Source organism: Zootoca vivipara, chromosome 1 (assembly GCF_963506605.1).
Source record: "Zootoca vivipara chromosome 1, rZooViv1.1, whole genome shotgun sequence".
Lineage (NCBI taxonomy): Eukaryota > Metazoa > Chordata > Lepidosauria > Squamata > Lacertidae > Zootoca > Zootoca vivipara.
The window spans coordinates 32750215-32773442 of NC_083276.1; the positions used below are offsets into that span (position 1 = coordinate 32750215).

General features: G+C 43.6%; 1 protein-coding gene across 11 annotated transcripts in view; it reads left to right on the top strand.

Moving 5' to 3' along the window:
• RALGAPA1 (Ral GTPase activating protein catalytic subunit alpha 1) overlaps positions 1 to 23228 on the top strand; it is a 135882-nt gene continuing 112654 nt past the window's right edge. For 7 of the 11 annotated variants that reach the window (XR_009557376.1, XM_035109230.2, XM_035109240.2 and 4 more), the window contains exons 1-3: positions 1 to 461; positions 21161 to 21271; positions 22346 to 22395. Coding sequence is in view for 10 of the 11 variants with exons in the window: in XM_035109230.2 (XP_034965121.1) it covers positions 356 to 461; positions 21161 to 21271; positions 22346 to 22395 (267 nt within the window). In the remaining variant the exon portion in view is untranslated. The remainder of the gene's footprint in view (positions 462 to 21160; positions 21272 to 22345; positions 22396 to 23228) is intronic. The other 4 variants (XM_035109302.2, XM_035109311.2, XM_035109320.2 and 1 more) reach the window with 2 other exon arrangements.

A 23228-nucleotide genomic window follows, 5' to 3' on the forward strand; every position in this document is an offset into this window, starting at 1 on the left:
AGAGTAAGGGAGAAGGAGGAGGAGGAGGAGGAGAGAGGAGGAGTAACGCGGTGCTGCGGAGCGAGAAGCCCTAAGTCAGCCCTGCCTACCTCGCCACAGCCGCCGCCAACCCTCCCTTCACCAACCCCGCGCGCCCGAGAGCTTCGAGTGCGCCGGCCGCACCCGCCCCTTCGGAGCCTCGGAGCGCCGCCGCCGCCGCCTGCTATGTAGGCTGCGCTGACCGGGGGCACGGATCCGGAGGCCGCAGCGCACCTCAGGTTTCGCCGGGGGTCTCGGCGGCGTCGACTGTACGAGGAGGAGGGCGTCGGCGAGGACAACAGCGCGGCTGCCAGCCCCGGGGGCCCCCGCAGGCGGGATGTTCTCCAAGAAGCCTCACGGCGATGTGCGGAAATCCACGCAGAAGGTGCTGGACACCCGCAAGGACCCGCTCACCCGTCTCAAGCACTTGCGCGTCGTTATCGGTGAGGAAGGGGAAGCGGGGGCCCCGAGGCCCTGCTAGCTGCTGAGGGTCTGGAGGGGGCGGGGAGAGGGGGGGTCTCGGTTGCAAGGAAAGAGGCCGGGTTTGAGAACCCCTTGCTGGGCTGGGCTGGGCTGGTGCCCGAGCGGAGGGGGGGGGGAGGCCGTCCCGAGAGCTTTCTCCTCCTCCCCTCCCTGCCTTATCTTTGCTAGAGGTGGGTAGGAAAGAGAGGTTGGACGGTGCTGGGGTGCTTTGAAGTTGGGGAGCAGCTGCGTTTTTGCCGAGAGGTGAGGAGAGGGGGGAGAAGCTCCATCCCAACTCAACTCTTTTGTTGGCATGACAACCCTGACACTGATGGCACTGTGGGAAATGACAGGCGAGGAATACCTGGAGAGATGAAAATATGCACCAACTGCCTGTTTTTACACACGCCCATGCTATTTACACACGGTCACACACCCATGCCTGACTTGCGTTGCATATATTAAGATGAAGCAACATTATTGCCCTGTGTTGCGATAATGTTTTGGGGGTTGTTGACTGCTGGATAAATTGGAACAGGCTTTCATAGGTGTGATTGGGGATGGTTGTCAACCCTGTGCTTTGAGTTTGTGTTTGGGCATGTCTAGAATGTCTTAACTTCGTGGAATCTGGTGTAGGGTTTCTTGTCTTCTTATGCTTACTGCCCAGAGTAGGACTTAGTTCAGGCTGTGCAGTCTCTGAGAACACAAAGCTGAAAGTTAGGGACACAAATTGTTCTATCTATGCAGTTTGGGATCTTGTGTTTAGCTCAAGAGTGTTTTCGGGCAAATATGCCCCAGGAAGCTTCCCGCTTTTCTACTAGTGCATTCCAGCACCTGCCTAGGACTATGGAAAGTTTCAGGAAGTGAACTCTTGGATGGGCTCTGATACGGGAGATTCATTGGTGCGAGGTGCCCCTTACTTGTATCTATTTGTGGTCCAGTTTGATGAAAATATGTATTGGAATTGTTGTCTTTGGTTGGTGACATTCATTAAAATAAACACAGCATATTATATAGTTCTAGTATTGGGGTGTTGGAAGGGGCAGCATAAATTAACTAATCTAAATTAACTAATCCCTGAGACAGGAACTCAGATACTTGTTTTGACCTTGTAAGCCCAAGGGTTTGATAGCATTGAATCTGACTGCTTTTTTTCTACAAACTTGTTACTCACTCATGCTTGATTGAAGTGCATTATTCCACATGTTTTCATGATGAGTTTTCATTCTGTTGGTTTTGCAGGTGTCAGCTTATTTAAGATGAGTACTTTATGACAAGTGTATGATAAAATGCAGAATCAAAAATGTTTCAAATTACTTGAGTCTTCATCAGAGTTGCAGTCCTATGCATGTTTACTCGAAACTAAACCACACCTCATCCATTGGGCCTTACTCCCAGGAAAATGAGAGTTGAATTGTATCCTGAAGCTTGCATATGCAAGCTTGTATATCAGCTTACAATTAACAGAATCACCAGCTGGTGATATACACACACACACACACACACACACACACACGTACGTGTGTGTGTGTGTGTGTGTGTGTGTTAGGGTATCTACTGGAAAGAACCCTACTAGTATTCAGTATTCTAATCTTTGCATTTATTTTTATTTATTTTCATTTCTATACTTTCTTTATATATCTATTCTTTATATAGATAAGAAAAAATCTCAAAGTGGTTTTCAACACATTAGAGCATCATATAAAACAATCCAGAATCATCTTCTTCTTTGGCAATCACTTGTAGCTGTAAGATTGTCTTCCATTTTTGTTTTGACTACGTCAAACCAACACGGCTACCTACTTGTAACGGTCTTAACAGTGCGTCTGTAAGTGACTGTAGAGGCCAATTCTGGATCCACATGTCCTTCCACAGTGGGGACATAGGTTTCTGGGTGGGAGTTGATCACAGTGAGAGTTTGCGAAACATGCCTTCCTCTTAACTCGTCCCTCCTTTTTGCCCTGAGTTTATGCTTCTTCAATGTCCATGACACCTTTGGTAAAGGCTGTTTTCCAGTTGGAGCGCTCGCAGGCCAGTGTCTCCCAGTTACCAGTGTTTGTTACATTTTTAAGGATTTGCCTTGAGAGCATCTTTAAACCTCTTTTGTTGTCCATCGGTATTTCGCTTTCCATTCTTGAATTAGAATGGAGTAGTTGATTTGGAAGACGATAATCAGGCATCCGAACAACATGACCAGTCCAACAAAGTTGATGTTGAAGAATCATTGCTTTGACATTAGTGATCTTTACTTCTTCCAGTACTCTGACCTGTCTTCCCAAGTGATGTGTAATTTTTTTTGGAAACACCATTGATGGAATCTTTCATGGAGTTGTAGATTGCGTTTATAAGTGGTCCATGTTTCACAAATGTAAAGTTGGTAGTACAATAGCTTTGTAAACAAGCATTTTGTTTTCCCTGCAAATGTCCTGGCCCTCAAACACCCTGTGCTTCAATCAGGAGACTCACACAGCTCAGACTATGCTGGATTTCAGCATTTATGTCTGCTCTTTTTGAAACATGACTGCCCAGGTAGGAAAAGTGATCAGCACTTTCCAACGTTTCACCATTAAGTTGGATTTGTGATGCTGTAGAGGGGTCGTTTTGTGCTTGTTGGTGCAGCATTTTGGTTTTTTGGATATTGAGCGATAGACCAAGTTTTCCATAAGCTGCTGCAAAGATATTTAGGATGATTTGGAGGTCATCCTCTGAGTGTGCACACACTACATTGTCATCAGTATACTGAAGCTTTGTGATGGAAGCTACGGTATATTACTCTTTGCTTTCAGCCTACTCAGATTAAATAGCTTTCCATGTGTTTGATATATGATTTCTACCCCAGTGGGGAGTTTCCCTTCGACAATGGCGATACAGTTGGGGCGATAACACATCCCTGTTTAACACCTGATTCCACTGTGAATGATTCACTTTGAGAGCAGTTGCTATCTGCATTTATCTGGGCAGCTGATTTTCAGAAGGGCAGTACGTTTTACAGTGTCGAAGGCCTTAAAACATTACTGAAGAAAGTCAAATATTAAGTATACATTCAAAGCAACATAATTAACAGGAAACCAAAATATTATTTTAAATATTTCACAATAAAACATTACACAGGAGGTCACTTATCCCATCATTGTGCATAAACCAATACATTAAAAAGTTGTTTTGCTAGAAAGGTACCTTGAAAATGCCAAGATTGTATTATCATTTGTATTGTGGGTAAAATTTCAGTTCTGGGATTCAGATATATGCCTGCAGCAGAAATTCTCATGTTGGCACTGTTCTTCAAATTGTTGTAGAAAAGTTCCTTGGAGATTTTGTGGAAAGGGGACTTGGTTTCAGGATATATCTTCTTTATTAATGTTTATTAAATCTGTATAACACCCTTTATTCATAGATCTCAGGGTGGTTCATGACATAAAATTGAGATATAAAAAACACATCTTGAGATGTTGTGTAAGAGAATACACAATGCCTTGTGCTTGCATGCATCTTGAGATTTTTTTGTGGCTCTATGTAAGAGATGGCACGAGTCATTGCACTAGCACCTTTTTCAGACATTGTGGAACAGATTGTAGAATGGTTAGCACTACAAGAAGCACTTCGCTTTTTTGTGCTAAGTCAGGAAAAGCCCTTTTGCTCACAGAGCAGCATCGCTGGATCAAACCCATTGATTGTAGCTGCATTTCAAAGGATACCATAGAATTGACCTCTGTTTGCCCAGAAATACTTCTTTGTATGATATATTTTAAAGCAGTTTCTGTCCTGCTCTTTAGATAAAACCTTTCAGCACAGCAAGCACAATAGGTCTAGGTGCCACTTGATAAGCTGTCTTTAAAGTAGGAAATATTAAAAGCAGTTTCTAATGCAGTTCTTGAGTAGGAGAGAAGCACATGCTCACAGGTGTTCTCTGGATCACAGCGTATCTAAATATTTTTTGGTACCAGAGTGCTATAGTGGATGGAGTGTTTTATTTGAAAGTGTGGGGCTATATAAAAAAAGATCCAGTCTCACTCAGTTATCTGAACTATTTAGTGACACTATCCCTAAGGCTTTGAATGGGTTACAGTGTTAGAAACATACAATCAAATTTCTATTTTTTAAAAAAATCAAGATTTTAAAAAGCCTGCTTTTTAAATCTCATTCCCAGTTAGAGGCTTAATGCTGGCTTAATGCTGGCTACCAAAAGCAGAAGGCTTTTGACACATGCTTGGATTTTAACAAGACTCTGAAGGAACAGTGTTTACTTTATTGTGAAACCTCCAATGAGAACATTTCTCTGTGCCCACAACAATTATCATGTTTCATTTTATGCATAGTGATCAGATCAATTGGAAGTTACACTTCTCAGAAGAGTAAGTTTGTAAAGATGTTTCCAGTTGTTACATTGTCTACTGTTTTGAAACGCATGGATGTTAACTATGCATTGTATTATTCCTGATGAAAGAACTGTGTGCTTAAAACAAAATTATTTTAAATATATTTATTATACAGAAATTCATTGTTTCATGACTGAAACATTAAGTACTTTTTGTCACCTTTGCATTGCAAAGAATTTGCTACATACTATTTTGAAATACTGTATGTGTTGTGTATGAAATATATATTGTGTATTCAGGTAGTACCACCACCTGTTACTTTTAATTTTATTTGTGGCTTTCAGGAAGTACCAGTATGTACATTCCTAGCCTTTGAAATTGGATCCACAGTATCAGAGGTTTAATTTGGAGGTGATAAGTTGATCCATGATTTAAACAGAGACTTCTCTGAAAAGTAGCAATAGGGACACCTGACCCTTTCTGTCAGTGTTTTGAAAAGTTGCTCATTGCAGTGTTATAATGTATGATCAGACTGTAGTCCTATAGAATTCTGTGAGTCTTCTGAAAAATGTTGAACTGGCATTAGTTTGGCTACAAAGACTGGCGTACTACAAAAATACAATGTCATGTTAATTTTGCATGCTGAAAAATATCTAAACATTTCACATTTTTCCCGAATGGCTAAAAGTATTGGAACTCCTATATGTGATTTGTTGGGGGTTGGGAGGCAGAGCAGTAAAATTTATTTAGGTTGCAATCCTATGTAAACTTGCATGGGAATAAGTCCAGTTGAAACTAAATTGCTTTTCTTCTGCATAAACATATTAGAGTTTTGCTATTAAGTGTGTTTTTAAATGTTATATTCAAAGGGCTGCATCAATGGGGTTGCTCAGCTTTTGTAAGTGAAACAGGGAAGGGAGAAGTTTTGGCAGTGTCTCTTAAATCTTCTCCAGGTGGTTGGGGATCCTCAGGAGCAGGACTGAGAGAGAATTGCTTGCTTGCTTATTTATTTATTTATTTATTGCATTCGCATCCCACCTTTTTCTCCAAGGAGCTCAAGCTGTACTTCCACCTCCTCATTTAATCCCTAAAACAACCCTGTGAGGTATGTTAGGCTGAGAGGCAGTCACTGGTCCAAGGTCACCCAGTGAGCTTCATGACTGAGTAGGAATTTGAACCCTAGTCCAACACTTACCATTACACCACACAGGCTGTCTTTCCAATCCACTGATGGCAGTCATACCATCAACTGAGCACTGCTGGTAGATACTACCCAAATAAATCCAAAGTTTTACTTGGAAACTGTTTTTATTGGAATGCTAACAGCGCAGTATTAAACGTGTGTACTCAGAAGAAACCCACTTTAATCCTTTCTTCCATGTAAGCCACATAGAATTGCAGCCTAAGGAATAGTATGTCCCCACTTTTTTTAGATGTTAAGGGTTTATGGAGACACTGAAAATGCCACATTTTCCAACTTTGATTTTAGATTTGAGTTGCATTATCTTCTAGTATTTTACATTTTCTAGTATTTGCCACCCCACATCACTGGTCTTACTGTATTTTATTTTTAAACGCCGGCTCCCTCGGCCAATAATGCGAGATGAGCGCGCAACCCCAGAGTCGGTCACGACTGGACCTAATGGTCAGGGGTCCCTTTACCTTTACCTTTTATTAACTTTCTATACTGCCCCTCATCTGTGGGAAACAGGGCAGTTTACAATATAAAAACACAAAAATACATAACATAATAACAAACAAAAACAGTCCATACACACCCCACAATTTTAAAAGCCATATACTGTATTATTTAATTAGGCAAATTTTGCTGACTATTCCTGCTTACCTGGAACATTCCTGAGTTGGAACCATAGTAGAATTCAGCAGAGGAGAAAGCTGAATAAGTTTATTTTTCTGGATAGCTAATAAGAAGTGTAAGTTACCCCAATGAAAGGATATCTTAAATCAGAAATGTATTGTGCACTGTAGAACATATTGGCACTTTGAGAATTTGATCTCTTTGGGGTTTTTCTTTGAACCATTTCTGCCACAAGAAAATTAGTTTCTTCTAGATCTTCAACCCATTTAAAACAATTTTTAGTTGAGTAATCAATTCAATTTGTATATGGGTAAAGATAATATTTCTGAAGCAAGAAGTATATGATTAATCAATTAAACCTTGTTACAGGTAGGTAGCCGTGTTGGTCTGCTGTAGTCGAAACAAAATAAAAAAAATTCCTTCCAGTAGCACCTTAGAGACCAACTAAGTTTGTTATTGGTATGAGCTTTCGTGTGCATGCACACTTCTTCAGATACTTATCTACGATACTTATCTAGGGTGCTACTGGAAGGAATTTTTTTATTTTGTTTCAATTAAACCTTGTAGCTCTAGTCACCTTCTCCTGCTTGTCTTAAACTAATAGTAATGGAGCAATTGTAGCCTGTATGGGAATATGTTGTTTCTTTTACCTTCCATTTGGGCAAATCACATGGAATCCACTGGAGAGAAATAAAATCTGGATATGAATGTTGGAGAGTGTTGGACACAATGCTTCCTGCTGTTTGGCTTGCTGCTGACTGCTTATGAGGCAAGCAGCTCTCACCCCTGCCCTTGCCAACAAATAACATGACAAAGGATTTTTTTAAAAAGAAGGTGATGTAGGAGACAGGAAGATAAACTGCTGCCTCCCCAGTGGCTTTATAGAATATTTGGAAATATTTGACCATGGTTGTATAATAGTTGCTGATTTTACACATGAGCATGAAAGCGATACCACCCCTTTGTCAACACAGGCTAGTATACTGGAACATAACCATCTGAGAAGCTAAGAAGCCCTCTTTGGTCATTCTACCTCACATGATTCACAGTTGTGTGCAGCAGGCAGTGGGGCTGCACTTGCTGACCCTGCTGAGTAAGCCATGCAGCAAAGTTACTCGGTATTCTCATACTTGCCTTGTATATCAACAAGGTTGAAACTATCTAGGCTAGGGCGTAGAGCTTGCCCAGACATAAGTGAAAGAGCAGGAAAGTATTTACCATCCTGGTTTTTTAAGCAATATTTTATTGCTTCTTCTGAAGGGGGTCTCAAGGGTATGAAAAAGGAAAGGACTACTTATTTATTGTTGTACCTAGAGATCACAGGTGTCAAACCCAAGGCCCGCGGGCCAAATGCGGCCCGCCAGACCTCCTCATGTGGCCCGCCGAGCGCCCCAGCCAGCAGGACCCAGCAGCGGGACCTTGCTGCTGAAGCGCCGCGCTGACAAACAGGCCGCTATCTGGAGGCGCGCGGGGAGCGCTCCGCTTGGAGACTACAGCTCCCAGGGGCTCCTTTCGGGAAACCGTTCTCGCCTCTTACTCTCGCGAGATGGCCCGCCGCCGCTCCCTTCCCCAACCCCACCTCTCGCAACTTCGCGCTCGCTTTTGGCGCGGTGGTTGAATGTGGGGCGGGGCGGTGGCGGCGGTGGCAACGCGCTCCGCTGCCGCGTCGTCTCCTCCGACGAAGCTGTCCTTGTCGCCGTTCGTCCGGAAGCTCCGTAAGTCCTCCAAAGCCCCTCTCCCTTTCTGGCTAGAGGAGACAAGCGCGCTGGAGCCGCAGCCGCGGCTTCCAGAGGCGCCAGAATAAGCGGCAGAGGCAGGGCTGGCTGCTGCTGCTGCTTCTCCCTCTCGCTCGCTCGCTCTGAACTACCCAATGAAGGGTTGCTTCACTGGGAGGGATCAAAAGAGCAGCGAGGGGTGTGGGAAGGGAGAGGGGTGGGAGAAAAGCAACAGTGGAGAAACTGAGGTCGGGCTGCCTTTAAATGGGAGTTTTTTTAAAAAAAGGTTTCAATCCAAGTGGGGGGGGGGAGGAAAAAATCAACTCCTCCTGATTCCCGAGGAAATCAGAAGCAGATTTCAAGACATTTAATCACACACAGGGTGTCACTCTCATGTGTGTGTGTGTGTGTGTGTGTGTGTGTGTGTGTGTGTGTGTGTTATGCTTTTCAAAATCTGCTTCACCCAACAAGGACAGCGAATTTGGGTTTCCTGTAAATTTCCCAAATGGAGAAGGATTGATTGGCGAAAAAGGGGAGGGGGAAGGGGTGGGCGGCTAGCAAAGGAGCGGAGAAGAATGGCATATTATCTGGCACGGGAGGGGTGGCAGGAGGGAGGCAGCCCTCCATTCCTCCCTGGATAGTTTATATAGATCAGGGGTGGCCAACTCCAGAGATACTGCTTGAGTTGTTGAGCTTTTTTTAGGGAGATATATGGTCCGTTTTCTGAGGAACGAACAGAAGCAGCCACTAACGTTACGGAAAGGGTTAAACTCCGGCTTCACTTCCGCACAGGGAGAGGGGGCGGGGCCAGAAGGGCAGAGCCTTGCAGGGATCGACCAATAGACTAACTTGCAGGCTGCAGCTAGCTGCAACAGAATATTCTAAAGTAGAGCGGTTTGAGAATTTGTTGAATATAAAACATTTTTACTTGTCCTAGATACCTGCGTGCTTTGCTGATTACTGGATCCATGGTCCCTTGTGTTCACATTGCATATCGTATGACTTATGAGGCTCAACCCAAGGCTGCACTTCCACACCCATTTATACAAACCTAAGCTCCATTGGGTATTAAAGATACATAGGCTTGCAGTGCAGAGAACATTTGCCCTCTGCTCCATGAAGCGCCAGAGCAGGAGCCCCACCCAGCCCCCTTCTGCCCCCCCCCAACCAGCAGGAATGAGGAAGGGCTGAAGGCTTCCTCACTCAGCCCCACACCCAAGCCCCTCTCCGCAGAGAACCCTGTGAGGCGCAGGGGGATGATGGGGGACCCTTGTAAATCCATCTTCCTGAACAGCAGCTCCAAGCGTTTGGCAATATTTGTATGTTAAAAAAAAATACTGTCTGTTACCAAAAATCATTTTTCAATAAATTGTACAATAATTGTACATTTGAATATCTACTTGCCATTATTCTGACTATGTTTCTGCTTTCAGAGCTAGTTATTACTTACATTATTACAAAAAACAGTAATAATTGAATGCAGTGACAATAATTTATGATAATAAAGAGTGGACACATAGTCCTACAGATGCAACCGGCCCTTTGAGGGTGACCAAACTGCTGATGCGGCCCCCGATGAATTTGAGTTTGACACCCCTGCTAGAGATCATCCTTCAATTTCCTCCATCTGGTCTAATTTCTGGCCTGCAGGATCGTCTGGGAAGGGCAAATACGGAAGGTCTGCTTGTATAATAAGATGCAGCAAACCTGAAATGAGATTAGGAAAATGATTTTCCAGAAACTGTGGGTGACTTAACTTCCCAGTATTATTCTCTGATGAAGTAGCTTCAGAATTTTGAAAACAGGACAATGTTATACTTACTGCAGAGTGAAGCCCCCCCCTCCAAGTTCCAAGTGTATATGTGGATGGCAGTGCATTATGAAACATTGCAAATATCTCCCAGGACCATTTTATCTTGAAGAATCAGAAGCATCATTTCCATACTTACTTGCACTCTTTACCTAAAATGTGAATTTGCCAAGTAGGTGCATGACAAGAGTTACAGTGGGGAGGGAATCAAACTGCAAGACAGCCAATCCATTTAAAACACACACAAACATACAAACATACAAAAACACACACACGTGAGAGACCACATCTGCATAACAGCATACTTCCACATCCACATCATGGTAGAGGAAAATGCTCATACTAACCCAAACTGATATTTGCTGCCGTAGATAAGTAGACGTTCACAGATGGACATCTGTGTGGCAGATTCCCCTGGCATTGCAAAAGTAGGCAAAGCCCTCTGTTGCTTCAACATGGGAATGTAGCTGCTTCCCCAGCTCCTTGAATTTTATTTTATTTAGAACAAAATCTAAACTGTTTAAGCAAAAAACAACAACTTACAAGTGATGTAGATAAACTACATTTGAGATAGTGACCTTGTAGTGCTAGTGAGTGTGCACATGCCTGTATTTTGTGCTATATCTGCATGTCAGAGTGAAGCCACATGACAAGCACTTGTGTCAAAAGCATACTGTATGAAACCTTTTGGTTGCTCCTGCGCTGACAGAGAATTCTCATTACATTATGATACTGCTCCAAATAAAAATTTCCACACCTCCCCACATTTTTTTTAAAAAAAACAACCACCATCTGTTCAAAGATCATTATAGTGTATTGCAGGGGGCTTACTAAATATAAACAGACACACCAGTGGAAAGGAAATGCTTAAAATTATGCATTAAGGTTGTTTGCTGTTTGCTTTCACCAAGTTGTTTACTTCTGTCTTACCCGTGTCAATGAAATGAGCAATAAAGCCACATATGCTTGAGGATAAATATATCTATATATAAATGCATTATCCAGGTTTCTATAATGGATGTCATCACAATATTCTGCTCCATATAGCAAATGGAAGAACTTAACTTCTTTGTTTACCGTTGTCTTAATTTCCCTTCCTTCCCCTGTTGCCTCCCGTATCTTGAATTCTATATTGTAAAAGATCTGTCTTTGTGGTGTTACTCTGTAAGGTGCCATGCATATTCATGGTGCTGTATGAATTACAGTAATAATAATAATTCTATGCACAAATTGGGACGCGGGTGGTGCTGTGGTCTAAACCACTGAGCCTAGGGCTTGCTGACCAGAAGGTTGGCAGTTTGAATCCCCACGATGGGGTGAGCTCCCGTTGCTCGGTCCCTGCTCCTGCCAACCTAGCAGTTCGAAAGCACGTCAAAGTGCAAGTAGATAAATAGTTACCTCTCCAGCAGGAAGGTAAATGGCGTTTCCGTGTGCTGCTCTGGTTTCGCCAGAAGCGGCTTAGTCATGCTGGCCACATGACCCGGAAAAACTGTCTGTGGACAAATGTCGGCTCCCTCGGCTAGTAAAGCGAGATGAGCACTGCAACCCCAGAGTCATTTGCGACTGGACTTAAATGTCAGGGGTCCTTTACCTTTACCTTTTTATGCACAAATTAGATTTTTAGCATTTATCTAAATGAGTGCTTTAGGTTTGTCCAGATGTTTAAATGCTGTAATACCCCCCTCTCACACACACCCGGCCAACTGATTAAAATAGCATTGTTGTGGAAATCTGTTTACAAGTATTCAGTTTGATGTATTCAGTTTGATGTGGTGCTAGGAGAGAGCAATGGTTGTATTGAATGGATAGTATAGCTGATGGTAAGGGTTCCATCACCGGAATGCAGATGAAAGCAATTTTTGCAGCCCCTGACCCTGCAAACTGTTAGTGCTTCTCTCTTCCCCTTTACTTCCAGGGACCATCCAGAGCTGATCTTTATTTATTTATTTTTTGCGGGGGGGGGGGGGGGTGTTGGCTTCAGAGAGAGGAAGAATAGCTGAAAATTGTTTTCCTCTTCCTTACATTGACTACCGTGCTATGGTCCATGGGGTCACGAAGAGTCAGACACGACTAAACGACTAAACAACAACAACACATTGACAAAAGGCTACCATCAGCTGAATAATGCTGTTGCCTACAACCCTATGTCTTTTGCTATGTAAAATGCCATGTCTAGGGATGGTTTCTCTCTCTCTCTCTCTCTCTCTCTCTGTGTGTGTGTGTCTGTGTGTGTGTGCCACTCTTATCTTGTGTCACTTACCCCAATATTTTTTAAAAAAATAATGCATTAGTTATAGCACAGTGCTGTTGGTGTTAGAAAAAGGAGCGGGTAAGAGAATAGGGGCCAGCAAACTTTTTCAGCAGTGGGCCGGTCCACTGACCCTCAGACCTTGTGGGGGGCCGGACTATATTTTGAAAAGAAAGAGAAAAAAAATTCCTATGCCCCACAAATAACCCAGAGATGCATTTTAAATAAAAGCACACATTCTACTCATGTAAAAACATGCTGACTCCTGGACCGTCTGGGGGCCGGATTGAGAAGGCGATTGGGCCGCATCCGGCCCCCATGGGCCTTAGTTTGGGCACCCCTGCTGTAACCCATTCAAAGCCTTAGGGATAATGTCACTAAAGAGTTCAAATAACTGAGTGAGACTGGATCTTTTTTATATAGCCCTACACTTTCAAATAAAACACTCCATCCACTATAGCACTCTGGTACCAAAAAATATTTAGATACGCTGTGATCCAGAGAACACCTGTGAGCATGTGCTTCTCTCCTACTCAAGAACTGCATTAGAAACTGCTTTTAATATTTCCTACTTTAAAGACGGCTTATCAAGTGGCACCTAGACCTATTGTGCTTGCTGATTCCCGGACCGTCTGCGGGCCGGATTTAGAAGGCGATTGGGCCAGATCTGGCCCCCGGGCCTTAGTTTGCCTACCCATGGAATAGGCTGAAGGAGTGGGCCCATAATGCACAGTGATTGATATTCACACACAAAATGAGCAGGAAAGAGCCATAGCACATATTTTGTATGCAGGAGGGTCCAGGTTCAACTTCTACCATCTCCAGATAGGACTGGAAAATATCCCAGTCTGAAACCCTGGAGTGCTCAAAATTCTGAACGAGAGATTTGGGAAAAGGCAGTTTATGCTTGTATGAGTTGACATCACAGTGTCGCAAAAAACAATCTTCAGTTCACTTTTCTATTTTGTTTGTTGTTCATTAAATTTGTATATTGCCCTATACCTGTAGACCTCAGGGTGGTTCACAACATAAAATTACAGTATAAAAAACACAAAATAAGCAATAAAAATAAAATTAAGACAACCCAATAACCCCCCTCCCACAACACATTTAAAAGGGCATTAGATGTCAATCAGCCCAAGGCCTGGTTAAAGAGGCACATTTTCGCCTGACACCTAAAGGTGTATAATGAAGGTGCCAGCCAAACCTCCCTGGGCAGAACATTCCACAAACGGAGCCGCTGCAGAAAAGGCCCATTGCCACTCTCTGAGCCTCTCCTGGAGGAGGCACACACAAACATGCCTCAGAGGATGATCTTGGGGTCTGAGTAGGTCCATATATAGAGAGGTGGTCCTTCAGGTATTTATCAATCTATTGATATGTCATAGCTTTAGGAGAACCTAGATCAGTCCAAATGCACATGACAGGACTACAACAAAGTATTTATGAGCTAGGCATTAAATGTTGAGGTGTTTGTTTTGAAAAAAAGTCTAAATGTCTGAACACACCCTAAAAATGGATTTAATCAAATACCAAAGTTTTTGCTTCTTTATTGTGTTACTTGGCATTTGGCACAGCGGTTTTAATCACCATCATTATCAAGTCCATATGAGGCTGCTAAACTGGAGATTGTATTGAAATCTAGGCAGAAGTCTGCCTCACATTGCATGGCAACAATAAAGGAACAGTTATTAATATCTACATATGCCTCCCGAATGTTAGCATAAACAAAAGCTCCTGCCAAGTACGGTGTCTGATCTCGCAAACAGCTCCCTAATGCAAAAACCCTCCAACTCTGAAGGTTAGGCCTATCCTTTCTATTGTTTAGGTTGCTTGAAATCACTTCCTGACAATCCTTTTTTCTTAGCCAAACTGTTTTAAATAAATTTCTGCCATGCTATCTTTGGGTGAAAAATGCTCAAAATAAAGCAGCTGATAAACAATACATGATGAAAACAACATCAGATAAAATCAAATGCTATGGACCAACAAAACACAGTAACAACAAACGTGGCCAAATAAACAAGTCTTCAGGGGCCACTTAAACTTTGGCTGCAAGGACTAGGGCCTCCTGGGGGCAGTGTTTAGTAATTGCTATTCTGTGCTACAGAAATATATCAAGAATTGGCTTAAAGCTCTATTGCAGTAGAGTAGACTCTATTGCACGGGTGTCAAACACAAGGTCCGCGGGCCAAATCCGGCCCGCGAGACCTCGTCATGTGGCCCGCGTAGCCGCTGAAGGGGGGAGGGTCAGACTGAGCCCTTCCGCGGACTCCTGTCCGTCCACAGCCGCTGGCCGGCGCCAGGGCTCAGCGCGCGGGAGTGCGTTGTGAGCGCCCAAAAAGCCTCCGGAGCGAGGGGAGGGAGCGGGGAGGGAGATGGCGGGCGCGTGCGCCTGGGCCGATCGAGCCATATTGGATATGAGGCAGTGAGCGGAGCGCCGGCGAGCCTTGCCTGAGCCCTGGCAGCGGCACGGGGCTGGAAAAACTCCCCGCAGGTAAGGCGGGATGCGGGGCCTCGTGGGTCGGGGGTGCCCGCCGCAGCTGCTGGGCGCGTTTTGCTGTGTGGGCGGCAAGGCTTTTTTCTGGCTCCTGAAGTTTGATGCGGGAGACGGCGAGGGAGGGCGGTAGCAGCAGCCAGGTGAGCAGGAGGAGCGCAGCGCTAGGGGAGGGGGAGCGAGCAAGCGGCGAGCGCTTCGCTCGGATGTGCAGCCGGGAGACGCCGCCTCCGCCGCAGCAGTACGAGCGCCAACTCTGCGTGCGCTTCTCGCGCTCCGCGCAAGTTCCCACAACACAGGAGAAAGGCGCTTTGCGCCCTCGCACCTCCGGGCCCAAAAGGGGGCGCCTGCCCGCCTGCCGTTTCCCTTCGCATTTGTTTTCCTGCTGTACTTGTAAAAAGTTCATAGGCGCAGACCACTGGAAGGTGCTCCTTCCACCAAATTTCACTCTGGGGAGCCCCTTTGCCAGTACCATTGATGCCTCCTCCTGTGGGACTCTTCTTTCAGAAAAATTAAAAAAAAGTTAATGCCTTGTGTTTGCCATATGTGTAATAAACAGTGATTGGCAATATTTGTATATTTTTTTTTTAAAAAAATTACAGTCCGTTACCAAAAATCATTTTACAATAATTGTACATTTGAATATCTACTTGCCATTATTCTGACTATGTTTCTGCTTTCAGAGCTAGTTATTACTTACATTATTACAAAAAACAGTAATAATTGAATGCAGTGACAATAATTTATGATAATAAAGAGTGGACACATAGTCTTACAGATAGAACCGGCCCTTTGAGGGTGACCAAACTGCTGATGCGGCCCCCAATGAATTTGAGTTTGACACCCCTGCTCTATTGAGTACAGCAGTGATGTTACAGCCTAAGTGCAGTGACCAAGTAAAGATAACGTTTTAACAGAAAGTCTCCTTAGAGTTATGACAAGATATAGAATATCTTGTCAACTGTGACTCACACCCAATTTATGTACTAATTCTACCACCCATTCTTGGTCCTCTATAGCAGCGTTTCTCAACCGGTGTTCCGCGGCACACTACTGTGCCGCGAGACGCTGGCTGGTGTGCCGCGATGAGAAGAGTGATTTGCATTGTCACGTCGCTGACCCGCCGGAAAGGACAATGCAAATTGCCCTTATCGTCTGCCCGCCTGGGGTCTGTGCGTGCCGTAATTTAAAAGAAACAACAGCAAGAGCTCAAGAATTTGAAAATTCCCGCGACGGCTGTGATTTGTTCTCGCGAGAGGTCAGCCTTCCCCCTCCCTCCTCCCACCCACCCCCCGCTCGTTTCCAGCCTGCCGGTGAGTGATTGCGGGTGGGGGGGGGGAGGAAGAGGACGACGACGGAGAGGCTGCTGCTGCTGCGCAGACAGACACCGAGCGAGAGGTCCACAAGGTCCGGGGCCACCATTATGGGCGTGCCCACTGGCCCTCACCTTCCACGGTTTCGGACTTGGCAACACCCCGGACTCCTTAAGGGAGTACCCTTCCGCATTTCGGGGGAGGTGATGGCAGCAACCTCCCCCCCCCCCCGCACCTGTACCTTCAAGAGAATCCAATGCCTACTGCCAACCCCCAAGTTGTGATGAATTGCTACGAGGTAGGCGAAAAACCACCAGGCCTGAGCCAATTTGCCAAGTGGGAAAAAGTCCTACCAGGACCCTTAACGGCGACCAACCGAAGTCCGCAGCAGCGTCATAGAGGAACCCTGCCTAAAAAGAGGGTGGGTGGGTGGGAAAAGCAGGAGCCGGGTCGAAGAAAAAGAGGCCGATTCCCCCCGCGGGCCTGCTTAAATGCACAGGCCACGCCCCCGCGAGGAATCCAGATTGGATGTGCCGAGGGCGCGCCGCGGCGGGGAGTCAACCAATGGGCTGGGGGGAATGCTAGCCATTCCCCCACCACGTGAAGTCCTCGTGTGCCCATAACATCTCCTCCCCCCGAGCGGGAAGAGATTTTGCTGCTGTTAATAGTCACTACTACTTAACCTTAAGGTTAAGTAAGTGGTTAGTGGTAAGGACCTAACAGAAGCAGAAGACATCAAGAAGAGGTGGCAAGAATACACAGAGGAATTATACCAGAAAGATATGGAGGTCTCGTACACCCCAGGTAGAGTGAAGTCAAATGGGCCTTAGAAAGCACTGCTAATAACAAGGCCAGTGGAAGTGATGATATCCCAGCTGAACTATTTAAAATTTTAAAAGATGATGCTGTTAAGGTGCTACACCCAATATGCCAGCAAGTTTGGAAAACTCAGCAATGGCCAGAGGATTGGAGAAGATCAGTCTACATCCCAATTCCAAAGAAGGGCAGTGCCAAAGAATGTCCCAACTACTGCACAATTGCGCTCATTTCGCATGCTAGCAAGGTTATGCTTAAAATTCTACAAGGCAGGCTTAGGCAGTATATGGACCGAGAACTCCCAGAAGTGCAAGCTGGATTTCGAAGGGGCAGAGGAACCAGAGACCAAATAGCAAACATGTGCTGGATTATGGAGAAAGCTAGAGAGTTCCAGAGAAACGTCTACTTCTGCTTCATTGACTATGCAAAAGCCTTTGACTGTGTTGACCACAGCAAACTATGGCAAGTTCTTAAAGAAATGGGAGTGCCTGATCACCTCATCTGTCTCCTGAGAAATCTCTATGTGGGACAAGAAGCTACAGTTAGAACTGGATATGGAACAACTGATTGGTTCAAAATTGGGAAAGGAGTACGACAAGGTTGTATATTGTCTCCCTGCTTATTTAACTTATATGCAGAATTCATCATGCGAAAGGCTGGACTAGATGAATCCCAAGCCGGAATTAAGATTGCCGGAAGAAATATCAACAACCTCAGATATGCAGATGACACAACCTTGATGGCAGAAAGCGAGGAGGAATTAAAGAACCTTTTAATGAGGGTGAAAGAGGAGAGCGCAAAATATGGTCTGAAGCTCAACATCAAAAAAACCAAGATCATGGCCACTGGTCCCATCACCTCCTGGCAAATAGAAGGGGAAGAAATGGAGGCAGTGAGAGATTTTACTTTCTTGGGCTCCTTGATCACTGCAGATGGTGACAGCAGTCACGAAATTAAAAGACGCCTGCTTCTTGGGAGAAAAGCGATGACAAACCTAGACAGCATCTTAAAAAGCAGAGACATCACCTTGCCGACAAAGGTCCGTATAGTTAAAGCTATGGTTTTCCCAGTAGTGATGTATGGAAGTGAGAGCTGGACCATAAAGAAGGCTGATCGCCGAAGAATTGATGCTTTTGAATTATGGTGCTGGAGGAGACTCTTGAGAGTCCCATGGACTGCAAGAATATCAAACCTGTCCATTCTGAAGGAAATCAGCCCTTAGTGCTCACTGGAAGGACAGATCCTGAAGCTGAGGCTCCAATACTTTGGCCACCTCATGAGAAGAGAAGAATCCTTGGAAAAGACCCTGATGTTGGGAAAGATTGAGGGCACTAGGAGAAGGGGACGACAGAGGACAAGATGGTTGGACAGTGTTCTCGAAGCTACGAACATGAGTTTGACCAAACTGCGGGAGGCAGTGCAAGACAGGAGTGCCTGGCATGCTATGGTCCATGGGGTCACGAAGAGTCGGACACGACTAAATGACTAAACAACAACAACAACAACTTAACCTTACATACTTTTGAGCTTTGCAGAGATCTGTCATGCTTGCATCTCATTGCCTTTGGGCCTAAAGTTAACATTTTCTTCTCTCTCCTTGTGTTCATGCACACATTACACCTATCTTTGCAAACTGACAGCAATGTTTCATGCATCTGATGAGTGAGTTCTGGTCCATGAAAGTTTTTGGCACAATAACACTAAATAGCAGGTCTTAGAAAAATCAATTGTGATATTACCAAGGCTGTAACATGCTAATTTTCATATTCTTTGTATGAGTTGTTAGAATTGAACTTTTTATATTACCCAAAGAGACAGCACAAGAATAAATGTATTATTTGCTTCCAAACTTTTTATATGAACTGTGGGGAATTGGTACGGTGGGGGTGGGGGGTGCACAGACTGTGGGGAAGTAAATTGCAGGGGAATCTATAGCAACCTTCCATTCACCTGTTTTCTGAAATTCAGCTCCCCCATAACTTCCCTAGTGTAAATACAGGCAAATGGTTTCACTTAGTTTTATCCTTAGCTACAAATTACTGAAACTGGGCTACTGCCTAAATGTTTGCTTTTTCTGATTGATTTGAATAGGAATTCAAACAGAAGGTCTAGCTAAAAGTTAAAAAGTGTGTGCAGTTCATGAAAGTATGCCTGACTGAAGACAGTTACAGGTGCCCACATTAACACAAAGAAGTGCATTTAGGAGATCCAGTCTGGTTTGTCATCTTCTGAATGTATATTTATGAAAGTGGTTATAGTTTTTACGATCTATCAAACTTTCAATAGGACCTGTGGATTTGCATAGGGTTCCATATATCATAGTTCCTATGTCACCTTTTGGAAATTGTTGTCATAGTTTGCAAAATCAGGACAGTGCTTTAAGCCCTTGTATGACTTGAAGGCACTTCTGCTTGTGCAGATTTTATTCCACCCCCATCTGCAGCCCCAAAAGCTACATCCCATGCTATTCTGGAGGGTCCTCCAACTTATAGGAATGGCTTGCGGTGAGCAGTCAAGGTTTTGCAGCAGGAAATTGGGAAGAGGGAGACATTTTTCACTAGTTTTTTTTTTTTAAAAAACTATTTTTTATTAACTTTTTCCAAATAAACAAACAAAACAAAAACAATTTTTTTATACAATTCATCTTATATTCACCCATCTCAGTTCATTTCGCTCTGCCGAGCTGTGACTTCCCTTCCTCCCGTCATTCGGCTTTATTTCTCACTCTTATCTCGCAGTTCCTTTTTACCCACATTTTAAATCAGTTCGTAGGATTTATTTCAGTCCTGCAAGTGTCGTACTGCTACAGTTCTTCTCTATATATTAAATGAATTTACTCCATTTCTTTTGGAACTTTGTCTCTCCCTGGTTACGGATCCCACAGGTCAACTTTGCTAACTTTTAATTTGATTTGATCTTCTGTATATCTTTTCATTATGTGAACAGATCGTTCCTAGTATTATGCTCTTGCATTGTACTGCAAAAGCTACCCTCTTCTTCACTGATGAACTTCTATATGGCATTTACATTGGGCAAATATACATAGCATGGGTAAACACAGAATCCAGATTAGAGAATTCTCTAAAGGTGACAGTTAAGTGTTTTGCTATGTATTGATGTAGGAAATAATTGCATATTAAACTCTGTGCCTGTCTTCTGATAAGTAAGTCCAATTGAGTTAAGTGGAGAGTTACTTTTAGGTAAGTGTACATAGCAGCAGTGGGGAATCTTTGGCTTGCGGGCTTAATTATGCACTCCAGTCTCTCCAAATAACTTGCAAGTCCATCTTCTTTAGACCACATCCACTTGGGTAATGTTATCTGCTACCACCTATCAATCTCTTCCGCCACTCTGTCTTTAAATCACAATTTTTGTAGCTTTCCATCTGACCATGGCACTTCCTACTTCAATTTCTCCTTCCATCACCACTTTCTGTGTGGCATGGGTTTATTTTGGAGGTCCCTTCGGCAGCATTTAAAAATGGTACTCTTCACAGTGTCTGGTATCTGTTGCTAAGGTTATTACCGGGACACTCTGGACACTGTGATTTACTTCCTACCTTCCTTTGCATGACCAGCTTGAAATCAAGGTGGACTCGAAAGGAAGAACTGGGACCATGCTTAGAACTTCCAAGGAAAAACTATGTATTCTTCCACATGACAGAGTGGATCCAGTTCCCTACCAGTGTGTAGGAGTGCAGGCTTAAGCTATGAACCTGTTGAGTCCTCCTTAAGAAATTGGTACCACTGCAGGTACCAAAAGTATAATAGAATTTGAGAGGGTGAGGGATAGACCATCAATTAAAGAGATTGTGTTTGGATCATCAATAAATTACACAAGGGGCATTTATACTTGGTGTGGAGGGGGGATTAAAATGTGATTAAATAGTTCATATAGTGAGTTTAAAAAAACGAATTATTTTCCCCAAATATGCCTCCTTTTCTCAGTTAATATGGACTAGCTGCAGCTGTGACATAAAACCCCTAAGCTATCTCTGTAAAAATATAAGGGGGTATAGAAGGTTATAGAACTGGTTACTCATGTTTTGTAATGTAATTATTAACTGTTTTTTCTATTGTCATTCAGCAGTGTGAAGTGTTTTGTAGTGCTGGGTAATAATGAAATTATCTTTTGTTTGTTTTGCAGAGAATGCAGAATCTATCGATCTTAAGCAGTTTTTTGACCTACATTTTTCACATATATATTACATCTTCTTTGAAAATTTTGTGACTATTGAAATTAGTCTTAAACAGAAAGGTAAGAATTTTTATTAAAATGTTTGACTTTGATTTTAATTTTTACATTTTGCACTCATTTCATTAGAATTACCAGCCAGTGCTTCAGTTTCTTCTGCAGTGTGCTGGTTCTCATAGGTTCAAAGTTTTTAGTTTGGTTTACTAAAAAGAAGTAAAATAAACATGCTAAGCTATATCACTCTCTAGAGCAGGGATAGCCAGTGTGATATCTTCTAGATGCTGCAGCCCCAGCCAGTTGTCAGAAATGATGGCAGTCGGATAGAGGGCAGCATATTGGCTGCCCCTTCTCTTGGGCATCAGGAAAATTTACGTTGCAAATTATTAAAAATTTTGGAAAACCCACAACACCAAGCTATATTATTAGATGTTCTGATGATTCATTGTTTAGGCTGCTGCAGTGCATTCTGCAGGGGACTGCCCTTGAAGACAGTCCACAAACTGTAGCTGGTGCAGAATGCAGTTGTCAGGTTACTTACTGGTGCCACAAAGTGAAATCATGTGTCGCTGCCTAGCTGTCTGTTTGCCAGCGGGGCTGATTTAAAGAGTTGAGTCTGGCCTATAAAGTCCTTAACAGCTTGGGACCCCAGCATTTGAAAGAGTACTTCTGGTAACCTGGGCCTTAAAGTGTGAAGGACAGGCTCTGTTTGTAGTTCTATCAATAGTAGTTTGTTGTGTGATGCTGTGGAGGAGTAACTTCTCCCTTATGACCCCTGGAACTCCCTCCCACTAGATATATGGGCATCTCCCATGTTATCTATTTTATATGTCATGAAAGTGTATTTTTGCATTCAAGACTCTGGAGATGGCTGATTTCAATAACTTATTTCTGAACTTACTGTTTTATGATTAAAATAATCTGTTTTATGATTTTGTATTTGTGTTGTATTTTAATCACATATTTGTGTACCCACCCACCTTGTACCTGTGGGTTGAAGGGCAGGCTATAAATATGATAAATTTCTCCCTCTTAGGCAGCTGGGTAAAATAAAATAAAACGGTGATAGTTAATTATTACAAAACTGTAGTTATTTTCACTATATTTAGTTGCTGAAAACAATCCTGTTATTGAATTTAGGTCACAAGTCACAGAGAGAAGAACTAGATGCAATACTTTTTATTTTTGAGGTAAGATTCTTCCAATGTAGAAATTCTGCTGTCGTCTAGGTCTTTTATTCTGATCGCTTTTTTTAATACACATTCTTGTAATGCAAGTGGTAGCTTGTAAAGGTTAAGCTGGAAAGTCAAGAATTAGTCTCTGATGAAGGGATAGTTAGCTGGACTCTTAACACTCCTTGTCAATATGGCCAGTACAGTGGATGCTCAGGTTGCGAACGTGATCCGTGTGGCAGGCACGTTCGCAACCTGCAGCGTTTGCAACCCGCAGCGCCGCGCCTGCGCATGTGCGGGTCACGATTCGCTTTGCACATGCACAGAAGCACCGAAACCCGCAAGTAACCCCTCTTTGGTACTTCCAGGTTCGGCGCGGTGCGCAACTCGAAAACGCACAACCTGAAGCGTCTGTAACTCGAGGTGTGACTGTAGTCAGAGATAATGAATTGTAGTGCAGCAACACTACATGGGCTCTTCATCCCTGCTTTAACGGTTCCATATAATCCATTTGTGGATTTTAATTACCTGTTGGTTTTTTATTTTTTATTAGTAGTAAAATAATAGAATTCCATAGTTGGAAGAGATCATAAGGGTCATCTACTCCACTCTCTGCAATGCAGGAATCTTTTGCTCAACATGGGGCTCAAACCCACAACCCTGAGATTAAAAGTCTTATGCTCTACTGAATGAGCTATCCCAACTACAAGTAGGACTCGGTCAAATGGCAGAAGGTAGAAGACTTTGGGGGTAGTTTTCATTGACCGTAAACCAGAAAACTGCTTTTAAGTATCCGGAAGGACTTTTGATTAGGTTTCATATTACATACCCCTTAACACATACACCAAATT